The sequence below is a fragment of the Lycorma delicatula genome, chromosome 7, assembly GCF_047948215.1.
Source record: "Lycorma delicatula isolate Av1 chromosome 7, ASM4794821v1, whole genome shotgun sequence".
NCBI lineage: Eukaryota > Metazoa > Arthropoda > Insecta > Hemiptera > Fulgoridae > Lycorma > Lycorma delicatula.
Window position 1 is genome coordinate 82,010,222 of NC_134461.1, and position 27,820 is coordinate 82,038,041.

Consider the following 27,820-nt stretch of genomic DNA (forward strand, 5'->3'; position numbering starts at 1 on the left):
AAAAATTGGTACAATTTAAATAATTAGAAATTAATTAAAATATTATTTTTATTACATTCATAAAAATAAAACATTTCTATCATTTAATAACAACATAAAAAACACTGCTATAAAAATAATAACAATATAACATTTAAAAAAAATAAGAAAGCCACTAAAATATTTATTTCTTATTTTCCCCATTAATTGCCATATCTTTTTGTATTTTTAATTCATACATTGCAGGTGTTGCCAATGTATCTAATCCAAACTGTTTCATTTTAACAACAACTTCAAATAAATAATCGTAGCATTCACACCTGTTACAATAGGAAGAAAGAGAATTATTTAAATAATAATAAAATTAAAATATTCTGTTAAAATAGTTTTTGAGCAAATTTAAAATAAAAAGAGTTTTTATTTGACTAACATAAATATATACGAGGTGGGTTCAAAAAGTAACTATAATTTGAAAATTTCACAGGTTGTATCAGTCTGATTCTTGGGATTTTTTCGTTATTGTATTGATAAATATGTCTGAAAAGTATCTGTACATTTTTAGCCATATTGAATGTTTAGTCTGTTGTCAGCTGTCAAAAGGTTTAACATGTGAATGGTACAATCGGCGATTTGTTATTTTTATAAATCATGGATCACAGAATTTGTATTAAATTTTGCTATAAGAATGGAATTAAGTGTGGCAATGTTTTAAAAATATTAAATATTGCTTTTTGTGAGTCTGCTATGAGTAAAGCAGGTATTTACAAGTGATATAGCGTTTCCAAGAAGATTGTGAAGACACTGAAGTTGACAAGTACCCTGGACACCCTAGGACATCAACAACCGATGAAAACTTGGAAAAAGTGAATGAAATTATTATGAATGATCGCCGAATCACAATCAGAGAAGTTGGAGATGAAGCTGAGATATCAATTGGCTCATGCCATGAAATTTTTTTGGATGTTTTGAGTATGAAACGTGTGACAGCAAAATTTGTTTCAAAATTGTTGAATTTCGAACAAAAACAGCAGCGAATGGAAGTTGCTCAGGAGGCGCTAAATTAAGTCAACAACAATGCAGAACTACTGAAACGTGTCATAACAGGTGATGAAAAATGGGTCTACGGATATGATGTCAAAACTAAGGCTCAATTGTCTCAGTGGAGGCATTCTAGGTCACCAAGAGTGAAAAAAGCTCGACTCATACGGTCGAATGTGAACGTTATTCTCACAGTGTTATTAGATTTTAGCGGTATAATGCATCATGAGTTCTTGCCACAAGGTCAAACGATCAATAAGTAGTATTTTCTACAAGTTCAACATCATTTGCATAAAGCAATCCGAAAAAAATACCCTGATTTGTGGCGAAACAATTCATGGATTTTGCACCACGATAATACACCTGCTCACACTTCATTGCATGTTTGTCAATTTTTAGCCAAAAACAACACTGTGTAATGACACCCCCCAGCTGCTATATTCACCGGACATGTCCCTGTGTGACTTTTATCTATTCCAAAAAATAAAGAAAATCTTAAAGGGGCATCATTTTACAAGCATACATGAGATTAAAAGCGAATAGCTGAAAGAGCTAAACACTATTCCAAAGATCGAGTTCCAGAAGTGTTTCAGGGATTGGAAAAAGCACTGGCAAAAGTGTATAATATCTAATGGAGACTTTTTGAAGCAGATAACATTAATGTATGAATAAATAAAATTCTATCCAAAAAACAAAAATTCTCATTACTTTTTGAACACACGTCATATATCTTATAATATAAATTCTTATAATAAGTTTGCTATTTAACACAGCAGTGGTCGCGCGGTTCAGTAATGTGCAGTTGGTCATGCAGAGTACTACTGTAATCCATGAGAATTTTTTTGTTCTAAATTCTTTTAAAATGAACTTAATTGGAGTTGGGGTTGTGTAAAACAAAGTAAAACATAAATTTTAATACAACTTTCAACTATTTATATTGAAAATTACAATTATTATTAGCAAAAAAAAATTTAGTGTTTAGAAAACAATTGTACTTGTAAACTCCAAAACCGAATAATAATTAAAACAGAAAATAATACATATTACATATTTAGAACATAAAATAAATTACAAAAACTATTACATATTTATGATAAAAGATACTTTGCTGTCATAATTTTTATACAAGTTTAAAATATTTAAGTTGAAATATTATAATTTACTAAAAAATATAACTTATGGCATTTTCAAAACAAATTTGAAAACTCCAAAATAGATTACATATTTAGAAGACAAAATAAAATAATGTTTATTACATATTTAGAACACAAAGTGACAAACAATTTTATTACATATTTAGAATAAAAATAAAATTCTTTGATGAAAAATATTTTGCTGTCATAACTTAAATAAGTTTAAGATGTTTATGTTGAAAATATTATAATTACTACTAAAAACCAAAACTTATGGCATTTACAAAACAAACTTACTTGCAAACTCCCAAATCGATTACATATTTAGAACACAAAATAATAAATACATATTATATGTTTAGAACATAAAATAAGTGACAATTGTCTTTGTTGTCATAAATATATCTCATAACTTATTTGAAAGAATTATTTCTGAAAAAAATTGATACACACGCTTTGTTGGTAATCTGGTCAAACCCAATTACTGCACTTGCTGCACGCCTTCCTGGTCGATTTCTTATGAGCTCAAACACAAAAAAAGAACACCTTCCCTAGCCTACAGTTTTTGGTAGAGCTGGTAGAGCTTCTTCAATTCCAAGCAAACGTTTACCTCTGCATTTGATCTTTCGTATCATTTCCACGGTTATATGTCGGTGTACCGCTGGCTTCAAGAAGTCAAAAATCAAATCCTGCAGAAACTCCTTGCAACTGACCTAAAAAGGTCTCCTTTTTAAAACTCCTTGCTCTAAAAAGGTTTAGAGCATTTACTCCTGCTATATTGATTATGTGAAAAAATAATGTCGGTAGCCACCTACAGGAGTTTCTATGAGTTCCTATGCGACATGTCGTAATGCCTACACATTATATCCAAAATACTGACACCATGTTTTGTATTATTGTATCTAGTGGTGCATTAGTAAAATGCACAGTTGATATAGTACAAACTGCCATTTTCTTCTCTGGTACATATGACACAAGAGTACACATTTTTTGAAACCCAAAAGGCTTAATTTGAGCTCCCTATCTTTATCAGGCAGTTAACATGCAGGAATTTCTGACTTGTTTTGTTTCAAAGATCCTACATACAACAACAATTTTTCTTTGGCTAAGACCATCTTAGCCAAAGGAACTGAGGAAAAGAAATTGTCAGCCGTTATGTTCCTGTGTGAGCCAACAACTGGATTTGCAAGGCAACATACAAGATCTTATGTCGCAGTGCTCGTTTGAAAGGACCCTGTGGCTGTTTGATCACATATGCTTCTAACTTTTAGTGGTATTCCAGCTTTTAGTGGTATAAAAGCTGGATGTAGATTCTAGGACATGAACCTTTATGCCAAATTTCACCAGCTTTGTTGGCAAGTACTGCCAAAATGAATACTGCCTTGGAAAGTTACAAGCTGTTTCTCTATGGTCAAGTAATCAGTAGACTCGAATGACTTCTCAGAATTTAACACAAATTTTTTGAAACACTTATCTCACAACAGCTGGGTTGTCCTGTGCTCGGTATTGTTCTCTATCAGGTACGTCATCCTCATGAGCATGCTCACTCATATATATGAGGGTAAGTCAATTATTATCCGCAATGTAGTTATAAATTTTATTGCAATACAAATAGGAAACTTACATGTAATCATTTTTCAATGTAGTCCCCTAGCATTTCAACGCACTTCGTCCATCGTTGCACAAGCTTCCTGATGCCCTCATAAAAGAAGGTTTTCGATTGAGCTGTGAGCCAGGAATGCACTGCTTCTTTCACTGTTTTGTCCGAGGTAAATCAACAGCCCCTTAATGCCTCTTTGAGTACACCAAACAAGTGGTAGTCAGAAGGGGCAAGATCAGGTCTATAAGGAGGATGAGCCAGTATTTCAAGTTTGAGTTTCTGGAGTTGAGTTGAGGTTTCAGCAGTATGGGCAGCAGTATATGGATGGGCATTGTCGTGCAACAACACAACATCTTTCAACAGCAGTCCTCAGCGTTTGCTTCGAATTGCAGGCTTCAGCTTGGCAGTAAGCATCTCACTGTAACACCCACTGTTTATTGTCATGCCCCTTTCCTCATAATCATCTGGATCTTCTACACCAATTACACTTTCACTGTCACTCCTGGCCTTTTCTAACCACTGCCATATATGTTCCTGATCACATTCTGACATTTCCAATACAAGTATAACACTATTTATACAAAAATAATGGAAAATTGAAAATAACTGATTTCTAAAACCGAGATTTGGTTATTACACATGTAATAACGAAATGTCATTATACTTCGGTCATGCGAAGTACTATAGTAATCCAAGGGCAAACAAAAACAATCAATACACTATGTCAGCAAGAATGCTGAAACTGTACTGACTCATCCGGTGGGGTAGTGATGGAAAGGTAGATGACCGCTTAAGGTCATATGTACTGCCAACTTCTCATGGTGACTAAAACAAAATGCTTGGGTTACTATAGTAATCTGTGCGACCACTCCAATGTTAAAAAGATATTGTGGGTGAAGCCACATTGATGTTGTGGACAAAGCTGTGACAGGGAACACTAGTATGTATATAAAAGAACATGACATGAGCAATTCATAACCAACACCCAACAAAAGTTACTGAAAATAAATTAACAAAAATTTGTATACATGTTCTTTTTATGGCGAAAAAGCACAAAAAGAAAGGATTTTATGATATTCCAAGTTTAAAGATGGGGTAATAATAAATTTTACTTATTTTTAATTTCTCTGTAACAAATAAAAATATCAACTTGATTTTTGGTGTGTGTAATTTTCAAGTGAATATCTAAAATTCAATTTCTACATTTTTCAAAATTCGACCTTGAAAGAGGTGAAGAATGATATAAAAACTTTTGAAGAACGATTGCAAATTTGTCCCATTTCCAACTACAATAAAAGAGATATTCACTCATTTGGGCTTGCATATAACTTTTTACATAAATATCTTTTATCTTTTTTCCTGTTTAGCCTCCAGTAACTACCGTTTAGATAATACTTCAGAGGATGAATGAGGATAATATGTATGAGTGTGAATGAGGATAATATGTATGAGTGTGAATGAAGTGTAGTCTTGTACATTCTCAGTTCGACCATTCCTGAGATGTGTGGTTAATTGAAACCCAACCACCAAAGAACACTGGTATCCACGATCTAGTATTCAAGTCCGTGTAAAAATAGCTGGCTTTACTAGGACTTGAACGCTGGAACTCTCGACTTCCAAATCAGCTGATTTGGGAAGACGCATTCCCCACTAGACCAACCCAGTGGGTTCCACATAAATATCTAAAAACCATTTCAGGTTTTTTGAATTTTTATTTTTTAAGGGGTGCAATAGTGCACAACATGGCTACTCAACCAACACAGCCATTCCCATTGTTACTGTATGTGTGGTACAACTGGCTGCACCTGCTTCCAGTTACTTAACTAAAAAACATAAAATTAAAAAAAAAAAATTAAAAGATTTTATAAATAATAATTTTTATAAACTTAAGAGGTTTTATTTTTTTATTTATCATTTTTATTCTCACAAGCATGAATTTAATAAACTCAGGGGATCCAGGCAGAGCCCCCTGCCTAGACAGGATAGCCAGCTGACCGGCTTATATATATATATATATATTAGTAGGTCAAAGTTATTCACATAACTGGCTAGCTAGTCTACATGTTCTTCTATTTTATTTTTATTTATAATTTTATTGTAATTTTGAGTTTTAATTTAATTTTTTCATCAATGACTTCAATTTTTTTTTTCAATTTACTATTTAAAATTTTGAATAGAAAAAAAAATTTAGTTCTATTTCTGTTTTAATTTAATGGAAAAGGATCTTTTAACAATTTTAAATTTCAATTTTAATTTTCAATTTGCAACGTACAATTTTAATTTTCATGTGTAATTTACAACAAAAGATTTGAAAAATTATAGACCAACTGATGATGTGGGGTACTTGCAAAAGTGCTCTTGCTTGGATTATGGAATAAGGTAGGTGTCATCCTATTTTACTTTATTTTATTAATTCTGTACTTGAGTTGATCAGATTAATATAATTTGTGTAGTGCAGAGGAATATGATTCCCGAAAGGATCGATTTTATAAAAATAATATTTATGTATATCTCTTTTAAAGTAAGTTCAGCAAATGAGCCAAATTCAATGATTCTTTTTTAATTTATATGGGAAATTCTGATTATATAAGATTTTCCCATCGATTCAGTGGTAGAACATATAAACATAGAAAACTGCATTTTCACATAGATGGTGTAGTAGTAAAATCATCATCACAAATCTATTGTTTAACAGCTTTGCTTTTCAAAATCTAAGTTTCTGAGGCTCAAATCCTAGTAAAAGCAAATTACTTTTATACAGATTTGAATATTAGATGCAGTGGATATAGGTGTATTTTGGCAGTTAGGATTCAATTAACTACTTATCTCTCAGGACTGGTCAGCTGTCTACACAAGACTATACCTCACTTACATGTGATACATATCATCCTCACCTTACTGGACCACAAAGTTGCTTATTGTTCATGAGCTGAGCAGACTGGTACATACACATTAGGAATAGACAAAATAATAAAAAAAAACTTTTAAAAATAGATAAAAACTGGAGATTATTTTCTTTATTTTGTTATTGTTGTATAATATCAGACTGTGCTTATGTAATAATATATATCCTGATATAAATTTTTATATTTAAAGTATTTTCACATAACAATAAAAAATAAAATACAAAAATAACTTAATTAGGTAGATAAAAAAATTAATAAATATTTATGAAAAACGAAATAGATTATTCCCCATTGGTTGCAAGTATAGATCAAACTCAGATCTTGTATAGTTTCCAGCCAGTAAATACTTACTTTTATTCAGTTAATTCTATAACTAAGGAGAATTATTTTTTTTGCACTTCAATAAAAAAAAAGAAAAATATATGAAATTATAATTAAACGTAGATTTATAGCTATAAATCTACGTTTAAAAAACATATAATTTTAAAATAAATGGCTTGCCTTCTGAAGTGAATAATATCAAGTAAACATACAAGTTAAAATGGATTGTCAAAGTAATAAGTAAATAAATATTAATTAATTAATTAAACTAAAAATGAACCTTACATAGTTTTAGCTTGTTTCCAGTCATCTCCCCAAACATAAACACCATGTCTTCTAACTAAGACTGCACAAGTTTGAGGATATTCAGCAATTACTTGTGCCATTCTATCTTTTAAATCTTCTTCTCTTGGTGTATTTTCAATTATTGGAACAACTAATTCCTCATCATAATTATAATTCCTACCTAGTTCTTGATTTTTGATACCCTAAAACAAAATGAACTAATAAATACAATGTAAAGTAAATGGATTAGGATACAGTATATATTGTACTTTCTTGCACATACATTATGCCACAATTCATAATACTATGTAGTTTTTATTATTAGTTACTGAAGATTACACAAAATGTTACTGAACATTTTCAATTATACATTTAAAGTAGAACTGGTTTAATGAAGCAATTTGTATAATGCTTTCAACTCATGTTTTTAAGTTCTGGAATAAAGAATGCAACTCTAAATCAAACAATAATATCTACTGAAATATACGTATCCACTACAGAAAAATATAACTCAAATTTAACCAGATGATCATGGATTTCGCTTCCATTTTTAATGAGCTTTTCAAAACAAAATTCAGATTATAAAACATATTTATGATCAGGGATCCCTAAAAAAACTTTCCATTGAAAATCACAAAACTGAATTTTTGGTCAATTATTTGACTACTGCTATACATTTTTTTTTTTGTTTAATGTGTGTGTTGATACCTCTTACTCCATCGATGAAAATATTATAAACTGATAAAAATTATACTGATAATCTTAGAATAAAAACACTGTCAGAAACTACAAAAACATAGCTAGTTTCAGTTCAAATATTTGACGAAATTGCAGATTACACCTAAAATCAATCTATAAAGAAGAGTAATAATGCTGTTTAAAAAATAAACAAAAAATATTTTATTTAGATACTGGAAAATCAGAGTGAATCCTCCAACCAGTGTATTTCCCAATAACCATTCATCTTTGGATGTAGGATCTTAAGTATGTCTGAAACTGATACTAAATTCCAAAAAAAATTTTTGATATGAATAAGTTAAATTACACAGGAATATTTATTTTCATCTTTTTATAGGCCAATCCTTTGGAGGCTTCAGTTCTGGTATGTTCAAGTTAAGGAATCCCATACAACAATCTTAAGTTGAAAAACGTTCAAATTTGACACAAGTGTTATGATATAAACTGATTTTGTCCAGAGAAACAAACATCATTTGAAAAGTTCTTAAAAGTCCCTTAGAAATGAAAATGTCTTAAGATGACATCACTGAAACCTGCCTTTTTCATAATTATCTACTCCACTATATGACTGATGGCTACAAAGCAAATAAATATCCTTATTCAATCAGGATTACCAAAATCTTCTGTAATCATTCATATTAACTCATAAGTACCCAAAAGACATAACATGTCCATGTACTAATTGTTTAGACTTGTTAAATTAAAATTTATATTGTACTAAACCAACTTAACACATTATAACGAGGAAAACTTAGAAAATAAACAGTTTGAGTAATCTAAATAAATAAAAATGTAAATGTTTGCTTGTTCAAAATCTTAAATCTCCCAAAGTTCTTCACCGATCACTTTAAAATGTTGATACAACATTGCATTCAAACATGTACATGTTTTTATATATCTAAGATGTCACACCTGTGACAGGTAAAACATGTTTTTTTTAAAAACAGCGTTAGCTATTGAATATAAAAGCAACATATGCTATACTAAATATTTTATGATTCTATTTCAATGTTTCCGATACGTGTGTCCGCTATAGTCCAAAAAGCTACTGGACCGATTTACGCACAGAAAAAGGGAGAAAGAGAAATATCAGAAAAGGGAAATGTCGGAAAAGGGACAAATCAAAAAGTAAAAGGTAAGGGGGAAAATGGAAAAAGAAAAGGGGGAAATGGGGAAAAAGAAAAAAAAACAGGAAATTTAAAGGGGGAAAGGAGAAAAAGAAAACGATATTGGGGAAGCGGACGGGGGAAAGATTAATGAAAAGAGAAATGGATGAAGGAGAGGGAAAGGGGGAAAGGGAAAGGAATACTGTAAAATGAAAATGGGGAAAGGTGGAAAATGAAAGCAGGAAAGGAATGGGGGAAAAGGGTAACAGGAAAAGGTTAAATTTTGTGAAGTTCAGTAATGTTTATCTTGTTAATGTTTTATCAAACTTTCAATTGTGTTCAATTAATATATATATATATATATATATACTCAAATCTAACAATAGCAAAGCATTGCTGGGTCTGCTAGTACCTAAATAAATCATTAACCACATCAATTTGTTACTACAATGTTCAGCTGATTGTAATACTGTATAATAAAAGGTCAGCAAAATCAATTTTAAAGGGCCTTTAAACATTTGTAACAGGCCTTATAGAATATAAGTTTCAGGACACCAATCTATAAACAGAACTGTAGTCTACTGTACACCCTTTACTTTAATTTTAACCAGATAGAATAAGATCTATACTATGAAATAAAATATAAACTAAAGTTTCAGTATATCCAGTTCCCAACTCTGGCTCTCTATACGAATGCAAAGGAAATTAGAATCAACAATTCAAAATACTGTAATCAACCTGTTTTTGTAACTTGAATAAAGCAAAGAAAATAAACTTTTCACAACTTGGTTTATGCAGCGTAGACAACTGCGATGTGTTATCTAGGCAAACGAGTTGTTAACATGAATTTCATGAAAGGTTGAAGGTATTAAAACTGAAGAAAATGCAATCAAATTTTTTAAGAGCATTGTGTTTTACATAACATGTGAAAATATAGTAATGGTATTGCAACTGGCATAATCATCAGCGATGGAGATGTATGAAAGCAAAGTGCTGTGAATATAAACAATTATGACAGAGCACATATCTATCAGGTCTATCAAGGTCAAAATTGCTATACTGTATAAGTGTCACAAATCAATCACCATAAAACTTTGTGAAAAGGAATTTTAAATAATGCACCTACAAAATAGTAAATTGGAATTACACACATGATGTGACAGCTGATGACTTGAAAAATTCAGTTTAAATATGCAGCCCCAGCAATACAGTAGCAGAAATTGATAAGTGTTTTCCCATAGAAAAGATCATTGTTGACTATCTTCCTGGATAGTGGGTTTTTGGCAGCTTTTGTAGAGAAAGTAGAAATAGTATTTGGTGGCTGTTGATAATAGCTCAGATGAGAAATTATTATCTATTGCTTGGAAATTTATTTTACTTTACACAATAATACTGAACAATTGGAAAGCCTACAATCAATATTGTAAAATATGGTTTATGAACATAAAACAACAATACATAACTACAGTTTTGTTAATCCTGAAACAGGAACGCAAACTCAAACAATAGAAAGCACATGGAGTCTGCTAAAAAACTGTAACAAAGTCTATTACAACACACATTGGACAATTCTCATGGACTGACTCATACTTCTGAGAGATTATGTGGTGTCGCTGACAAGAGGGCAGTAATTCATTCAAAAGAACACTTCATGATATTGTGTACTGGCCTCCAAAATAAAGGTTGGTTCTTGGTTTTTTAATCCTTTGTTGATATCGTACAAATTTAATTTATTTGGTTAACTGTAGACAGATAACCAAAGAGATCTAAGAAGAAAATAGAGACAGACATGTGCAAAGGGCCTGCCTTAAGCCAGAACCATTTAGTGACATTGAATTAATTTCTGTAAAGTTTTAAATATAAAAATGTGTATTAAATGTATCAACTCTATTCATCTATTATTTAGAAATTTATCCACTCACTTTTCACAATTTACTTTCAACTAATTGTAATATTACTATAACTACAAATATATATTTTAATTTGATTCTATATGTATTTCTATTTAACTAGTACCATAAAATTAAAAGGAAACAAAAAAAGTTAAAATTCTGAATTTTTTTTATTGTATAAACAAAATTAATATATTTTTTAACAAAAAACCTTATGTAGAATATTTCTGTTTCTCTATTCTTAATATATTTTTAAAGGATCAATACATTATTATTCATTTCACTCATTAATATTTTTTTTTTAGATTTTGATCAGTATGTAGATAAACTGTAACTTCATTTTTTCAACAGCACAAATTTTTTTGAAATCATTATAAATTTATTTTTCATTTAGGAGCACTTTTTATATCAATAAGTTCATCATTGTACTCATATACACATTGTTGATTGGTGTCAATGAGATCACTATTCTTCACAATGTAAATTCAATGATTCCTGCACATTTACTGAGTCTACATCACTAAATCCTTCTTTCATACCCAATACTGAATAATTGTTTAAAAGTAAAACAACTCAATTATTTGCACAATGAAACAAAAGGTTTTTACACTCAGCTCTCACATGTCACTTTCTCTCAATGATTCAAATACTTTCAATTGCATTTTCAATGTTCAATCTTATTTTCTACGTTCAATAATAGAGTTCTCAATTATCAATTACTGACATTAGGTAATTACTCATAATATCTTGATTTGTTTTTTCAAAAGTGGTTTTTAGATGATTACATTTAAAATGGGGTAATAACAATAAAGGTCCATAGATTAAAATGGTTGTTGTCAGGAAACAAAAACATATTTTTTACACCTTCTCACAAGTTATTTATCAGAGGATAATGGTCAGGAATATTACCTAAAATCAGCAAAAAACATATTTTTTACACCTTCTCACAAGTTATTTATCAGAGGATAATGGTCAGGAATATTACCTAAAATCAGCATTTCATGCTAAGACTATTTTGTTCACAATAGGTCTTGCACAAGTCTTCAAGAAGCAACTATATGTTACATGTGCTTTTTTATTTGACCTTGTTAAACAAAAAAGCAATTTTTTTGTTTACCTTGCTAAAAAAAGCTACTGTCCGGCATTGTTTGTACTCTGTTAAATAAAATTTGCATCACGCTAATAGAAATACAAAAGAAAAATTACAATCTATAAACTGTGTAAATTCAAAAACCATGCTACAGGAGTGATAACAATTCCTTTAGAAATCAATGCGCTGTAAAGTCTTTACAGCTATTAAAAAATCAATGTCGTTTTAAATATATGAACATAAAAATCAGATTCAATTATAAAATCAGCTGTTTTTATAGATTTTGGTTTTTTCAGCTTATCATAACTCATTTCATTAATAAAACAGAAGTACAAAAAAAATTAAACATCACATAAATTTTTTAAAAATTCATAACTTCAAATACAATAATTTTGTACAACAAAAGCAATAGAAGCTAACCTTAATCATTTCCAAATGAGTAACTCTAAATTCCTTTCCTGGATATAATAATGTAACCATAAGTGCTGCTTGAGAATGAGTATGTATTACAGCTCCTGCATTCCTTTCTATGAACATATATATAAAACAATAACTTTACAAATTAATATTAAAAACAAAGCCTGATGTGAATACCACATGACTTCCTTGTATGCCTAATTAAATTACATATACACATTTTTTAAAAGTACATAAAATTTTATTTCACTAATAACTCCTGATTTTTTTTTTATTGTTATTATTGAATTACTATTTATTGTAATTTTTTTTACAGTCGGAGGTTAATAATTATTAATAAATCAATATAAAAAAGTTACAAAAAAAACTGAAAAAGGAAGAAAATTTTGCAAACAAAGAAAGAATAAAAAGATTAAGAGAAGATGATAAATATAAAGAGGAAGAAAACGTTAAGACCAAGGAAAAAATAAAACGAGGATGATGAATATAAAGAGAAAGAAAATTTGAAAACTAGAGAACGTGTACCCAAATTAAGATTATAAGAATTATATCAAACCAAAAATCGATTAAATGATTGGCAACAAGAAACAAATAAACGAAATGGTGATCAACTCTGACTTAGGGAGAACATTGTCTGACAATAGCAGAGGAGTAATGAACTAAAAGATAAGATTTCTTGCAATTAATCTATAGTATCAGGCATATATATTTTTTTATTGTTATTATTGTATAATTATTTATTGTAATTTTTTTTTTACAATCACAGGTTAATTATTAATATATTAATACATTTAAATTAAAAAAAAACAGAAAGAGATGAAGTCTGCTTCAAACCGATGTGCCTTTCCCTTTAAGATCCAAACATTTCATTAATTAAAATTTTATTTGGCTGTAACTCTGGAACCAAAGAAAATAAGCATCACTTATGATATCATTGAAAAGCTGTCAATGAGGGCTTATTAATGTAGTTAAGAAAAACAAAAAATCCAAACTTTTTGGATTTTGGGCTTTTTTAGACACTTTTGGCTCAGTCAATTGCAATCAAAAGGGGAGGTGCACAACTAGATGTTACTACAGTCCTAAATCCAGAATTTCAACTTACTACGGCTAATTGTTTTTGAGTTATGCAAAATAAATACATAATTACAGACATCATGCCAAAAGTAGTCAAAATGGATTCAAGGATGGTCAAAATGGATATTTCCGTTGAAATCTCAAATTTTTCACAATCACAATACTTCCTTTACTACATACAAGGAAGTAAAAAACATGAAAGTGAAAAGTATAAAAGCAATAATTTACTAAAAAAAAACGTAAAAACATCCTAGTGAATCTGAATAGCTTTTTAACTTTATGCCACACACATTTAATTGAAGGAATGTTAACAGTTTATCAATTAATCAGAAATATTTCATGATATTAAATTAAAACAAAATAACTGATTAATAATTGTAATTTATTCAAGGTATATCCTCTTGCATCAATTCAGCTGCCATGATATATGATATCTGTTAAGTCTCCTTTAGGACTGCATCGACTCAATATTCACATTCCATTGAATGTCTTTAAAGGGTGTCAAACCCTTTTTTTTTTGTAACTTTAACTTTAAAAACAGGAAAGAATTCCAGGGAATCAGATACACAAAACAAAATGAATGATGATCACACAAAATCACCAATGCAAAAATTAGGTAACTAACGTAAACTTTTGGTAAAACATAAATGTTCAGATATTAGAACAAATGAAAGAGATTAATAGGGAGGGAGTGCATAAAATTTAAAAAAGAAAAGAGTAACAAGAGTTGGAGTTCTTCATTTGTTACTGCCAAAACAAAAATATTAAATGGTATACTATTTGCTAAATTCATTTAAACTTTCATTGCCACTACTATAAAGAAAATATTTACCTTGGTACCAGTTATATTTTTTTTAATTTTGTACTTTTTATCTGTTACTAGTTACACGAAGACCCTTTTCAACCTGAAATAACCTAACATAATTTCCAAAATGGCCTTATCATACAAAATTCAACAGTGGCAAATAATACTACTAGTGTTGCTGTATGTCACACCATGTTTTTAATAATTTCATTATTTTAGCACATACTGTATTAAATTTGTGAGCAATTAAATGATTTACAATATATTTTTAATATTAATTAGTCATAAAAAAAACATACTTGTACAAAAATGAACATTTATTATAAGTTTTTGATATTATGGCTTTTCTAATAAAAAAACTGACAAGAATGTTTAAGTGAACTTCATATTTTATTTTTTACATAATACTGTTATTTTTTAATTAAACCTGAAAAGAAATAAATATAATTTCACAAGACATGGGGGGAAAAAAGAAGTTTTGAAAACTGAGAAAACAAAAAAAAGTAAAAACTCTATCTAAACCACACAGAACAAAGCTACACTGTGCAATCACAATAAAGCCATCACACCAAAGCCATTAAAGTACCAAACAACTTCACCACTGGAAAATGGGAAGGATAGGATATGCACTGCCAAAAAGGCTACCAAGTCAGTATAAAAGTACTGTCACATATGCTACAGAAAATGGGCTTGATAATATTCTAATCGTCAAGAATGAAAATCTTTAAAAACCAAATGAATGATGAAAGTTGGTGTTTCATGAACAATCCAACAACAAAATATCCAAGTACATCTTGGTTAAGTCTAGAGAAATCAAAAGCTAAGAAAATGAAATTAAAAATCATGAGTAAAAATAATGATAACATTTTTTTTATCCCAAAGGTATCATTCATCGTGTATTTTTGCTAGAATCAAACTAAACAGTAAATTTTATAAAGAAACAATGATGCAAATGACTTGAATTAATGCACCAACCTGAATCTGCAAAATGGCTTCTTCTTCCTTCTATATAATAATGCAACAGTGCTTTCTCCGACCATTGTTTTTACTTTTGACCAAACAAGATCTGCTTGTGGTATTCTATTCAACCTACTCGCTCAATTTAGCACTGGAGTAATTAATTCATTGTATGAATGATGTACATGTAATATAATTTACAATAAAAAGAAAACCACACTGAATGAAGCTAATATCCATACTTTCAGTTATATGCCATGAATACATATCATTTTGTATTGCATGGTCTCTAAATATCCACTCCACTTCAATAACCTTGATCTCTTTTTCCTGAAATCTTGTCTGTATGTTAGCTAGGCATTCATATACTATATCATAATAAAGTTATTAATTCTGAATGTTTTTGTGGTTTTTCTGGGATAGTTCTGAGCATGGACTGGTCAGGAAACTCTTGTTTCTCATCCTATACCAAAATACACACAAAACACATACGATAATTAAGATCCCCATCAATAAAGACAGGTCTCTCAGTCCTACTAATACAAACACATACATACTCACAAACAAAAAAGCACATTTACACACAAAACAATAAATAACAAAAGATGATACACATAGTAATGACCTGGGGTTTTACTATACTTTTAAGATTTTAATGTTTATTTATTATAAATAATAGAAATAATATGTAATTACAATTACCTCTATAAGCACACATAAATAATGGTGTACACTGGCTTTTTTTAAGCTTCTTCTCTGGTTCAGGAAGTTGTAAATCATTTCCAAATAGATCTTGTACAAACAAATCATCTGATTCAATCCTTTCTTTCTGAACACCAGATGGAGCTATGTAAATTTTTTCCCTATAAATAAAGATGATAAAAAGAAGTGGCTGTAGTATATTAACAATATATGTGTAATAAGTTTTAAAAAGAGCTGTCATACAAACTAAAATCCGTTGCAGGTTGCTCGATAACTTAAGTAACATACCCTAATTTATTATTTATCAAAGTAAAATAAATAGATATTACTTAATAAATGCTTCCCCGTACTTCACTGAAGTACCTTGGAATATGGCTGGATGGGAGGCATTCCTATAAGAGACATATGATCGAAACCACAACTAAAGCCGAGAAGACAGTGGCCACACTGAACAGACTTCTCAGCAGCCTAAATGTGCCAAAATCCTTGAAATGGTATGTATCTCCAGTGTTGTGAACTCAATCCTGCTGTATAGGGCACTTGCCTGGTTAATAACACTGAATACACAGTGTAACAGACTGACCCTAGAACAAATCCAAAGAAGGATGATGTCTCTGTGAGTCTACTCAGGCTACAGAATGTTTCCTCTTAGGTGGCATTTGTTATCATCGCCAGTACGTCACCAACAAACTTGCTGGCAGTTCAGGAATGACTGTTACCAGGGGAGGACACGTTGCTGTCTTACGGTGTTCTCCTAGATAGGTGGCAGTCCAGATGGGATGAATGTGACAAGAGAAGATTGATTAAAATTAAAATGTACAATATGTGTTACTTGTTTGGCATATTATTATCACTTATAATTACTTTCCAGTTGGGATCTTGCTTAACTGTTTAAATTTCAGTTAGGTACTTCCACGTCAATTCACATTCTGTGATGGGCTACGGTTTACAGGCTGATTGAATACAGGCTAATTGAATGCACCATGGGTTATAAGGGGATTTGGAGAGGAATTTCCTTACACAGTTTCTGTTGGGTCATGGCTGCTTCAGTTCATATCTGTACACCAGGGAGCACAGCGAAGATGACTTGTGCCCATATTGCAGCACCCTTGATGTCAAGCATGTGATTTTCTTGTGTGGTAGATAAACGAACCCAAGGATGTGATGTGCAATGGTAACAGACTCACTAGACACACCAGATTGGTCTAGTAGTGAACTTGTCATTACAAGAACCAGCTGATTTCAAAGTCAAGAGTTCTAAGATTCAAATCCTAGTAAAGGCAGTTATTTTTATACGGATTTGAATACTATATCAAGGACACAGGTATTCTTTGGTGGTTGGGTTTCAATTAACCACACATCTCAGGAATGGTCGACCTGAAACTGTACAAAACCACTTTATTTACATTTACAGATATCATCCTTATTCATCCTCTGAAGTAACACCTTACAGTGGTTCTGGAGGCTAAACAGAAAAATAAAAAAAAAATAAAGAAGAAGCTCACTAGACATAAACAACATAATCAGTGTCATGGTCACTAGCACCAAGAAGTGGAATACAATCCCAAGACAGTGAGGAACATCACTGCGGAGAGGGGACTCAGGAATAGGATTGGGACCATCCTACGAAGATGGGGAGCATCCATTTGCTTCAGTTAGATTATATTACACCAGATTAGGTTAGGTTCATGGACATGAATACTATATCGTGGATACCAGTGTTCTTTGGTGTTTGGGTTTCAATTAACCACACATCTCAGGAATGGTCAAACTGGGAATGTACAAGACTACACTTCATTTACTACACTCATACATATCATCCTCATTCATCCTCTGAAGAATTATCTAAACGGTAGTTACCGGAGGCTAAACAGGAAAAAAAAGAGATTAGGTTAGGTTAGACCAGGCTGAGATAGACTTGGACAGATGTACTTGTTCTGTTGATACCCATGGGACTGAGTTCCTTGCTGCCCTCTTTCTGACAGGTGATCCAGCAATTCCCACCAGAATTTGTTGTACTTATGGCAGGTCCAGTCTTCCCATGTCATAGAAGGAGAGGATTTTAGTCGATGAGAGCCCAACACTACCATCTGTGTGAGCAGATGATATCTGTTTGAGATTTCTCCTTCTCTGATGTAAAAAGAAAAAAAATGGTTCCTTGGTAAATTAATATACTCTCATTTTATTTCATTAATTAAAATTAAAATGTACAATGTGTTACTTGTTTGGCATATTATTATCACTTATAATTACTTTCCAGTTGGGATCTTGCTTAACTGTTTAAATTTCAGTTAGGTACTTTCACGTCAATTCACATTCTGTGATGGGCTACGGTTTTGCTAAGAAAGCTTGTTATCAAACAGAAATTAAAAGCCTGTAAGAAAACTACTTTTTGGCAGAATAATTAATAAAGCTAACCAATTACTTATCAGTAATTGTTATTCCCAGCAACAGATAATCTGTTGCTTATGGATGGGCTTGTTTCATTTTGCAACTTCTCTGGATAGATCAATCCTTTTTCACCCATTATCCATCCCTTTTCCTTATTCTACATTCCTGGGATGATCTGTAAATTTAGACTAGTTATTCATGGGTGGATAGAATGAATGAGATGAAGTCTTGTACAGTTACTTCACTCTTGGTATTGAGACATATTGTAGTGAAGATGGTCTTAATAAGGACCTATCTGCTAGGGAATTCTGTTTTCTACCCAACAGCTATAGAAAAAGCATTATCAGAAATTGAGTTACTTGCCTCAGTGTCCTCAATAAATTCAAATAATTTTTATATGTTAATTTATAATTTTTTTTTTAACTCACCTGATCTCAAATCTAGTGAATATAAATAAATAATTGTACTTTTAAAAGAGGCAGGAATAAGTAATGCTTAAATACTTAGCTTTGGTACTTTTGAATCAAGTACAGAACGTTTATCCCATTTTTTTTATCAGAGATAAGGTTTTATTCAACACATAATTTTATAGAACAGATTTCCTTTTAGTTTTTTGGAAGATAAATGATACTCCTATCAACAAAAATTTAGAAATTTAACGTTCTGATTACTTATAATTTTTGTAGGTTTTTAAATTGCTTACTTTAAATGAACCTACAGAATCACTAGTATTAACTGTCCCACCTTTTAAACTGGGAAAACAGTTAAACATTCTATATATAAATATAAAAGCAAATACAAAAGAATTAAAATATTATCAAATTACGCAAAAAGACACAGATGCAACCATAAATTTTAAGATCTTAACAGTTAAAAATTCAATGCATTAGTGCAGTTTGAAATATACAAATACTCTCACTTGTAGTATAATGAATCTGTGCCATTCTAATACCTCAAATTTCAGGAAGTATGTGCAATGCATGTCTGGAGCTGATAGGTTATGGAATGGAAGGGTAACCCCTGGTGGAGGAGTGCGTCAGCTGTCCAGAAGAAGTCGGTGTGCTCCGATGAGACTGCGGGGACCCGGATGTCACAACCTCTAGAGGAGGTTAGATAAGGAGGCCAGTAACTGCTGCCACAGCACTCCAAGGTAACTGAGTTTTTCTTCACAGAAAGGGCCGGTTTCCTTGGGGGTGTTTAATAAAGTTTGAAAAGAAAAAAATTTCAGGAAGTAATCATTGTATAAATATGCATATATCTTCCAGAATTTTCTCTTTAAAATGATACACAATATAGTATACTTTAATTTATTCCAAAAAAAGTGATAAATTGTGAAAACATATGCCCAAAAATTATGGTAATGGGTACAAATAGTCACTCTCAAAATAAAATTGTACAAACATAAAATACACATCATTCACCAACAGCAATAATAAATGAAATAAAACCTGTTTTAAAGTTCACCATACCCAAATCTATAACAAAACTGCTTGGTGGCATACACAGTAATGATTCAACAGGTAAGAGTATTGAAATACATGTTTGTTAATCTAAACATCCCATTTAGTACATTTGGGTTGTGTAAGTAATTCAATATTTCATAACAGAAAAAGGTTACATCTACCCCAGTATTTTTTTATCATTGAGATGTGTATAAAGCAAATCAGTTATTGAAAACAAAAGTGAACAAAAAGAAGAAATCAAATTGAAAAGGATAATCCCGGTTTGATATCAAAATTTGCTATAAGCATTATAATTAAAAACCTTTTGCATATTAAAAATAATACTTATGGCTTAAACATGAATAGTTAATTAATAATGCATACTGAAGATTTTAAAATTAAAATGCTCTAAACAAACATGTTTGACTGATTTTTTCAAATGGCAATGATTTTATGTAAAATAAGTCAAAAATTTAAATTATTGAATAATAAGTATTTTTATGAATTATTTGAAAAGACTATTATTTTTTTAAATATTACACTTAGTATTTTTTCCTTTCCCAACTATATAGTCATAATGTATATTATATAAGATAAAGTACATGAGCGGATAAGTGGATAAAATTTTGCATGTTGGGGCTTTTGCAGATCATGATCTATCAAGGTCCTTGATCAACTCTAACCAAAAAATACAATTTTATCACTGAAAAATTCCAGGACATATTTACATACATATTGACATGTTTCTTATGCTTGACATCTTCACACTTTATGGACCAGTTTGAATGAAATTTTAATATTCTTGTAGACAGGGCATTGATCTCATTTAATCTTGGTCATAACTGATCTAGAATGTAGGTAGATACAAATATTATGGGTAATATCAAAATTTTATTCAAGAATAGATAAATTTTTGTTCATGTAATTTAATGTCCCCAAGAGCAAATAAATATTCCGATGACATTTGGTTTTATTCGAACTCATAAGGGGTGGAGGCAAAAAACATCATTAATTATACTCTCATTTATTACACCAATTTTTATGGATTAAGCTATTTTTATCAAATTCTATAAAATGTCTTTTGAATAGAGTCACTGATGTCATTCAATTTTGGTTTGCAGTTAGTCAGGGGGTGGGGAGATAAGATAACCATACGTCTCCTATTTCAAATTTTACTCAGAGTAAAGCAATTTTTTTACTTTTATATTTGCGTACTTTCATGTTACACTTAATTTTCTTCCTACATAGCAATCTGTCAAGGACAAAGCCCTCAGTAGGCAGAGTTGCATAACTTTCCTGCCTTTACCAGGAAAATTTAATTCAATTTTTAATAAATGTTTGTTATTAAAAAATTATTGACAATTTTTTAGTTATATTTTCAATGTGCCACTAATACAGTTTTACTAAAGTCATAATTTAATGACCAATGATTTAGTTACTGTGTACTTAAAAGTTAAACCAACTGTGACTAAGAAGGTCAGTGTATCAAAATTACTCTATTATCAGGTAAATAGTAAAATAAATTGATTAATTAGATTACAAATTGCATATTTATTTGTTTATTTAACACAGCCTAAAACATGTTTTACAAACATCAAATTGTTTTTCTAATTTTTCACTTGGACTGCATTTAATTTATTTAGTGTATATTTTTTTAAACTTTCTTTATTATTTAATCTTTATTTTCATTTTGTGAAAATTCTCCCCAAATGCGGACAATATTTAATTCACAAAAATGTCCAGATAAGAGAGGTTTTATGTATATATAAAACGTACCCATCTTTAATGCTAATACCACCACCAGTTCCAGTAACCCATCCTGCTGTATAGAATTGTTTAAGTAATTCAGGTATTAAATACCTTGGATGTTCATTTTTCTCAGACAAAGCCTGAAAAAAATAAAAAACAACACACGAACAATAAATAAAAAAAAGAATTAAAAAAATAAATAAATATAATAATAAACTATTACTCATATATTCAAATGTAATGGGTCCAAGACTTACTTTAATGAATGAAAATCAGGATAATCCAGATCTGTAATATAGTATACAATCATTCAATCTACAAAATTTTATAAATATGTATATCACTGTCGACAGAACTACAAACGATATTATTATTACTACAGTTAACTGGGCATTAGGTATGTCCATAAACTGTATTCCCTTTAAACCAAATAGTTCCACAACACCTGAAATGTTTTAACAAGAAGCATCCTGGAAACTGAGGGGGTTAAGTAATAATAATAATACTTACATCACATAAATTACATACTATAAAATCAAACTGCTATTAAAAACATGACGAATCATAACAGGTACTAGAAATAACTTTTCCTTGTAATAATTACTATATTTATAGTATAATCTCATGTTGAATTATACATAAATAACTCAACATTCCAGCACTAAATCCATTAAATAACTCAACATTCCAGCACTAAATCCATTAAAAGTCAATAATAAAGCAAAAAGTAAATCCCTCCAAGACTAGATGATTTATATCAATTTTAAATTAAAAAGTGCATTTAATAAATACAAAATGAGATTCATTAGATACTATTAAAATTTGAATATTTGCAATTACCAAATTAAACATCACATTTTGCTACTTCATCTACAAACCCATTGTATTCACTCCATAGTGTACAGCAGCTCATACAATGATCAAAAATAATCTCTGGACTAATACTCTCCATTAAATTTACACCATAGTGTAAATTAGCTCATACAATGATCAAGAATACTACTCTGTGGACTGATACTCTCTCTCAAATTCAATCTCAATTTTCTAAATTGTTTTCTCAACAGATGAAAGAACATTCTTAGTTTAAAGCTAAACGATACCATATTAGATATTTGCAGCCTTGTACAGTTTGGTCAATCTCTCAGTAACTTTATTCTGTGAACTGGAACATGTTTATAATGCTTGGTCCTAGTGGCAATATTTCTATGTATAGAAGAAATAAGCTGTGATAGACTTTTAGACTTACAATTCCCCTTCCATCCATCTCTCTCTCTCTATTTATATATATATATAGATATATATATATATATATATATATATATACACATGCACGCACACATACATTCACACACACATACCCCCTCCCTCTTTTCTATCGGATACAGTTCTTCTACAATAACATTTTTTATGTAATGCTGTTTTTGGAATTCCAGGTATTTTTTAGTAAAAATAATGTACATAAAACAATAATTTAAATGATTTTGAACTGAGATAGAGGCCCAATCTAGCAATTATGAAGTCAATGGCTGTACAGGTAAAATGATTTATTCACTACACATAGTGGCACAGCCAAACAGTATTCTGCTTAGACATATAATAACACTTCATAAACATGCCAGTATTGCTCAAACATTCTGTGTACACACCTACGCATAGAATAAATATGCCAAGGAAGTGTGTAAATCAACGGGAAAATGTATATAAAGTGTGTGGGGATCACTGAAATATAGAAATACTGGAATGGGCACTAGCGTTAGAAATCCATGCCAACAAAGATAGCTGATTTAGATGTATACCTCTCTTTGTCTACAGTCCGTTCAAAAAGTTTGTGATGATTTCTCTCATCACAAATCACAAGTTATCTTTCATAATTCAAGTTATTGTAGAAAGTTTTTATAAAAACATTTATATGATACAATGATTAACTCAACATTTATTTAATATTCATAAGCATTGGAATTTTTCTATTAATTAAATAGAATTATGAGATTTTATCACTTAATATTAACTTCTAAATAAGCAACCAATAAATAGTGATTTAAGAGTAAATTTTATAAAAATTATTGACTGATACGATTAGTTTATAACGATTATTTTTAATACAATTATTTTATAACATAAACAAACAAACAAACAGAGTCAATGAGTAAGTGCTGTATTTACATACACATAATCATGTTGCTATGATAGTGTAACGCTAGCGGTTTGGACTGCCACCTGGGAACTATGGGATCGATTCCTAGTGATTTTTTGCTTTTTTTTTTATTTTCTTTGTAATAATGAAAATTAAACCATGCATCTCTTTGTTTTTGTTTTCATAATATTAATATCATTATATTTATTTTATTTATCACACATTCTTGAATAATTTGTATTTTAACAGAAATAAAAAAAAGCTGAATATAGTATTTGTAAAGAATCAAGGTTGGATAACTTTAATCAAAGTTAAAAAGTTGATAACTTTTTAACTTAGCTTCGTTAAATTTTTTTTAACTTAGCCACTTTGTAAAGGAACGATTTTTTTAAACTATAACTGAATAAAAATTAAAAATTTATTTAAAATTCCACTGCTTTATTGTAATACATGTTTCTTATAAACTAGGAAATATACAAACCAGTAAAATTCATATACATATTATATAAAAAAATATCTTTGGAATAAAATATTTTGAAATAGTTTTGCATCATTAATTATATTTATACACTATACAAAATCGAAAGTTTTATTTTCGCATTTATTATACATAAAATATGGCTTTTCATTATCTACATAATATTGCGTACTTATATTTATAAATCTTAAACTTTATTAGTAGTTTTTATTAAGTTTTTATTTTCACGCTTTTGAAAAAATTACAAATACTGTCTTATTGCAGAAAATTTTCTATTTCGAATTGAAAAGCTGTAGTCCTTCGGTAGCAAAAGTTAGACGTTGTTAAATAAAATTAATTTAGTATAGTTTTGCCGCAATGTATAATTTTTTTCCTGAGTATTCTAAGGTTTTGAACTCAGAGTATGCGTGCAAACGAATTTTTGTATACTTTGCGGATAGGTACTTAATGAGCTTCACTTCGTGTCTTTCTTCGCAATCATTAATGGTTTCAGTTACTGGATGTAATGGATGAAATTTTTCAGATATTTTTGGTATGAACCGCTGCATTGATAATTTAGTGATTCTCTCTTTAAAGTTGATTTTTCCATAAAACCCTATAGTCTTTTCAGATTTAAAAGTTCTTTCACAAAACTTAATAATTTCGCATAATAACTTCAGATGGCTGACATAATTTTCCACGATTTACAGAATGAAGAAAACTAAACTGACTTCTTAAATTCGGCTTTACGTAACTGTTGTGATCAATTTTAATTATTAAATAAAAAGAAAACCTAAAACAAAAAAAATAGGAATCTCAGTTAAGAATCGAAACCACAAACCCAAAATATTAGTCTTGATCTATGCCACTACTGTACCACGATCAACGTCTAATAGGTTGTTCTGGCCACACTCACTCATTGATCTTGTTTGGTTGTTATTTTTTACATTCATATTATATGTAAAAGAAAAACAATAAAGCCCAATTTGATATGATAGAAAAATGTTTTTTTACTCAAAAATATTTATTAAGATATATTACGTTTTAGTATTTTCTTCATACATAAGAAAAACTGTTTGAGGGAATTTGAATAATTTGTTGAAGTTTATTTTCATTGTGTTGTGTAAATGTTTCATTCACTGTAAAAATAAAAATTATTAAAATCGTGAACAATACAATTAAGTTTTATGTAATCACTTTCTGAAGGGACGGTACGTTAGGTACAATGCGCATGCGCTGCACTGTGCGACAATGAAAACTACACCTCTAAATCTATCTGTCTCACGTTCGTTTTCCGCTCACGTTGGACATAGGCAGTGCCCATTCCAGTATTTCTATATTTCAGTGGTGGGGGATTTGACATTTAAAGGTTAAAAATTAAGTCTGACTCCACTAATTAAAACAATTTTATGAAGTATATTTAAGCTTTAAAATGGAAGGGACAAAATACAAACTGTGCTCCTCATATCTGCTTTTCAATCTGTGTTAAACATCTGATAGACTTGGAACATGAAATATCTAAGGCTTCTTGGCATAGATCTTTACCATAACCTCACAATGGCACTAATCACAAAATCATTCATCAGATTGATGTTACTTTTGTATTTCAAAAATAAAAGTAATAAGTCGTAAATCCAAATACATAGTAAAGAATCAAAATTGACCACGTGCTATGAGACTAGTACCTCACAATGAGGATTTACTAAACTGTACCACATACTCCAATACATCTAACCATAAAAATGAAAGAAGACACAGCTTCTACAGTTCAAAATGATAAAAAAGTGATCCTACTTTGCTTCTTGTGATGCTTCTTCCTGTGAACATCATCTGATAACTCAAGGTGATTAAATGATCTTGTTCAGCATTTGAAATTGTCCAAAAAAGGGGGTTCGGCTTTTGGGTTCTATGCTTAAGGACTGCCAAAAGGACATTAAAGTATGCTTCATCATAACCGCAGAAAGCGATGATTTGTACTTATGAAAATCATATTTTTCAGTAATAATCTTCATGATTTCTACTCTGAAGAAAGTGATTTAGTGTACTGCAATAATATTTGCATAGTAATGGATATACTTGATCATACAAATAAAACAACAGATTGGTAACTATTCACAGATTCATTGAAAACTAATCTGAAAGGAGTCCTTTTGCATAATGAGAAAACATTCCCTTCTCGTCATTAGTTTATGCAATAGCATGAAGGAAACACACAAAAATATTAAAACCCTGTCGAAAAAATGTAGTATGACAAGTATTGTTGGACTATATGGTGCAAATTAAAAATTGCAGTGTTGTTAAAGGGTTTGCACCTTGGCTATGTAAAATTTTATTATTTCTTGTGCAAGTGAGCAGCAGTAGCTTAATGAAATTCCTTAACTCCAGGTGCTTGACTTATACAACCCTCACTAATCAATTTTAACATGATTCTTTTACCTCCACTTCATATAAAATTAGTTCATCAAATCTTTTTTAAGGTAATGGATAAAAATATAGTGTTGGGTTTCAACACTATAACACTATTTGAAGGAAACCCTTTTTGGTGTTAATAATGTTTAAATCCAGGAAGGTATATTTGTGGGCCCCTACATTAGAATTTTGACATAAGGTGTAAAATTGGAAGACCTATTAAACCAAGTTGAAAAATCTGCGGGGGTTCATTCAAAGGTTCTGTGAAAAATGTTTAAGGAAATCATAAGGCCCCAAACTAAAGTGAGATTTTGGGTGAAATGTTAGTCATACAAAGATATGGAGTATAATATGTCCTCAAAATCATTTCTTGAATTTCTTCCTGGAAAATCTTAGTCCTATCAGTAATGAACACAAAGAATACTTCCACTAAGATATAACTGCCATGGAAAAAAGGAAGTTATGGTGGACAGTGCAGTGAAAAAACACTTGTTAATTGCTGTTGGATGGTGAAGGAAGTTCAAAATGCCAAACATATTAGGAAAACAATCATCACATTTGGATAAGTTGAGTATGACATTTCTTTTTTATATAACTTTCACTAATATTAATAACACTTGCCTGAATATATATATATATATATATATATATATATATATATATATAATTATTCACATTTATTCACTAAAAATCATAATAGATGATGCAGAAAGGCTATTAACAAATTTAAATCAGTGTGAAAAGTACTGATATATTATGAAAGCATCAGATTTTTTCCTTATTGTAAAAAAAAGAAAATTAGTTTATTCCCTGGTGCAACATACAAAGGGAATGAAACTAACAAATAATTTTTCTATTACAAACTGTTATCGTTTCTTACCATTTGTAGTTACTTCAATATGAAATGTCAAATGAAATTTAACATAAAATATTTAAGCACATCTACTGAACCAATCTTTTACAAAACATACACTCAAGATATAACCTTATCGGCAACGTACTTCACTTAATACCTGAATGCACGTGACGTTATCGATACCGCATAATCGAACTTATGTATCCACAAACCAACCTCCTCGATTTTGTTTTAACAGTCTCTTTTCACACACTACGTAAAGATCTGTCACTCATAATATGAATGGAATAATTTGGCTGTTAAAAGCAATTTCAACAAAGAAAATTGGTAGTAGGACTG

The 27,820-nt window shown here is 30.2% G+C and overlaps 1 protein-coding gene across 1 annotated transcript; it reads right to left on the reverse strand.

The window, feature by feature from the left end:
• Nucleotides 1-38: 38 nt before the first annotated feature.
• Nucleotides 39-27,663, reverse strand: LOC142328011 (methylthioribulose-1-phosphate dehydratase). Its single transcript, XM_075371447.1, has 6 exons — nt 27,506-27,663; nt 21,653-21,765; nt 16,044-16,204; nt 12,509-12,615; nt 7,263-7,465; nt 39-299 (listed from the first exon to the last, which is right to left on the reverse strand). The coding sequence occupies exons 1-6, from the start codon at nt 27,506-27,508 to the stop codon at nt 164-166; spliced, it is 723 nt and encodes a 240-aa protein (XP_075227562.1). The 5' UTR covers nt 27,509-27,663; the 3' UTR covers nt 39-163.
• Between the last annotated feature and the right edge of the window lie 157 nt (nt 27,664-27,820).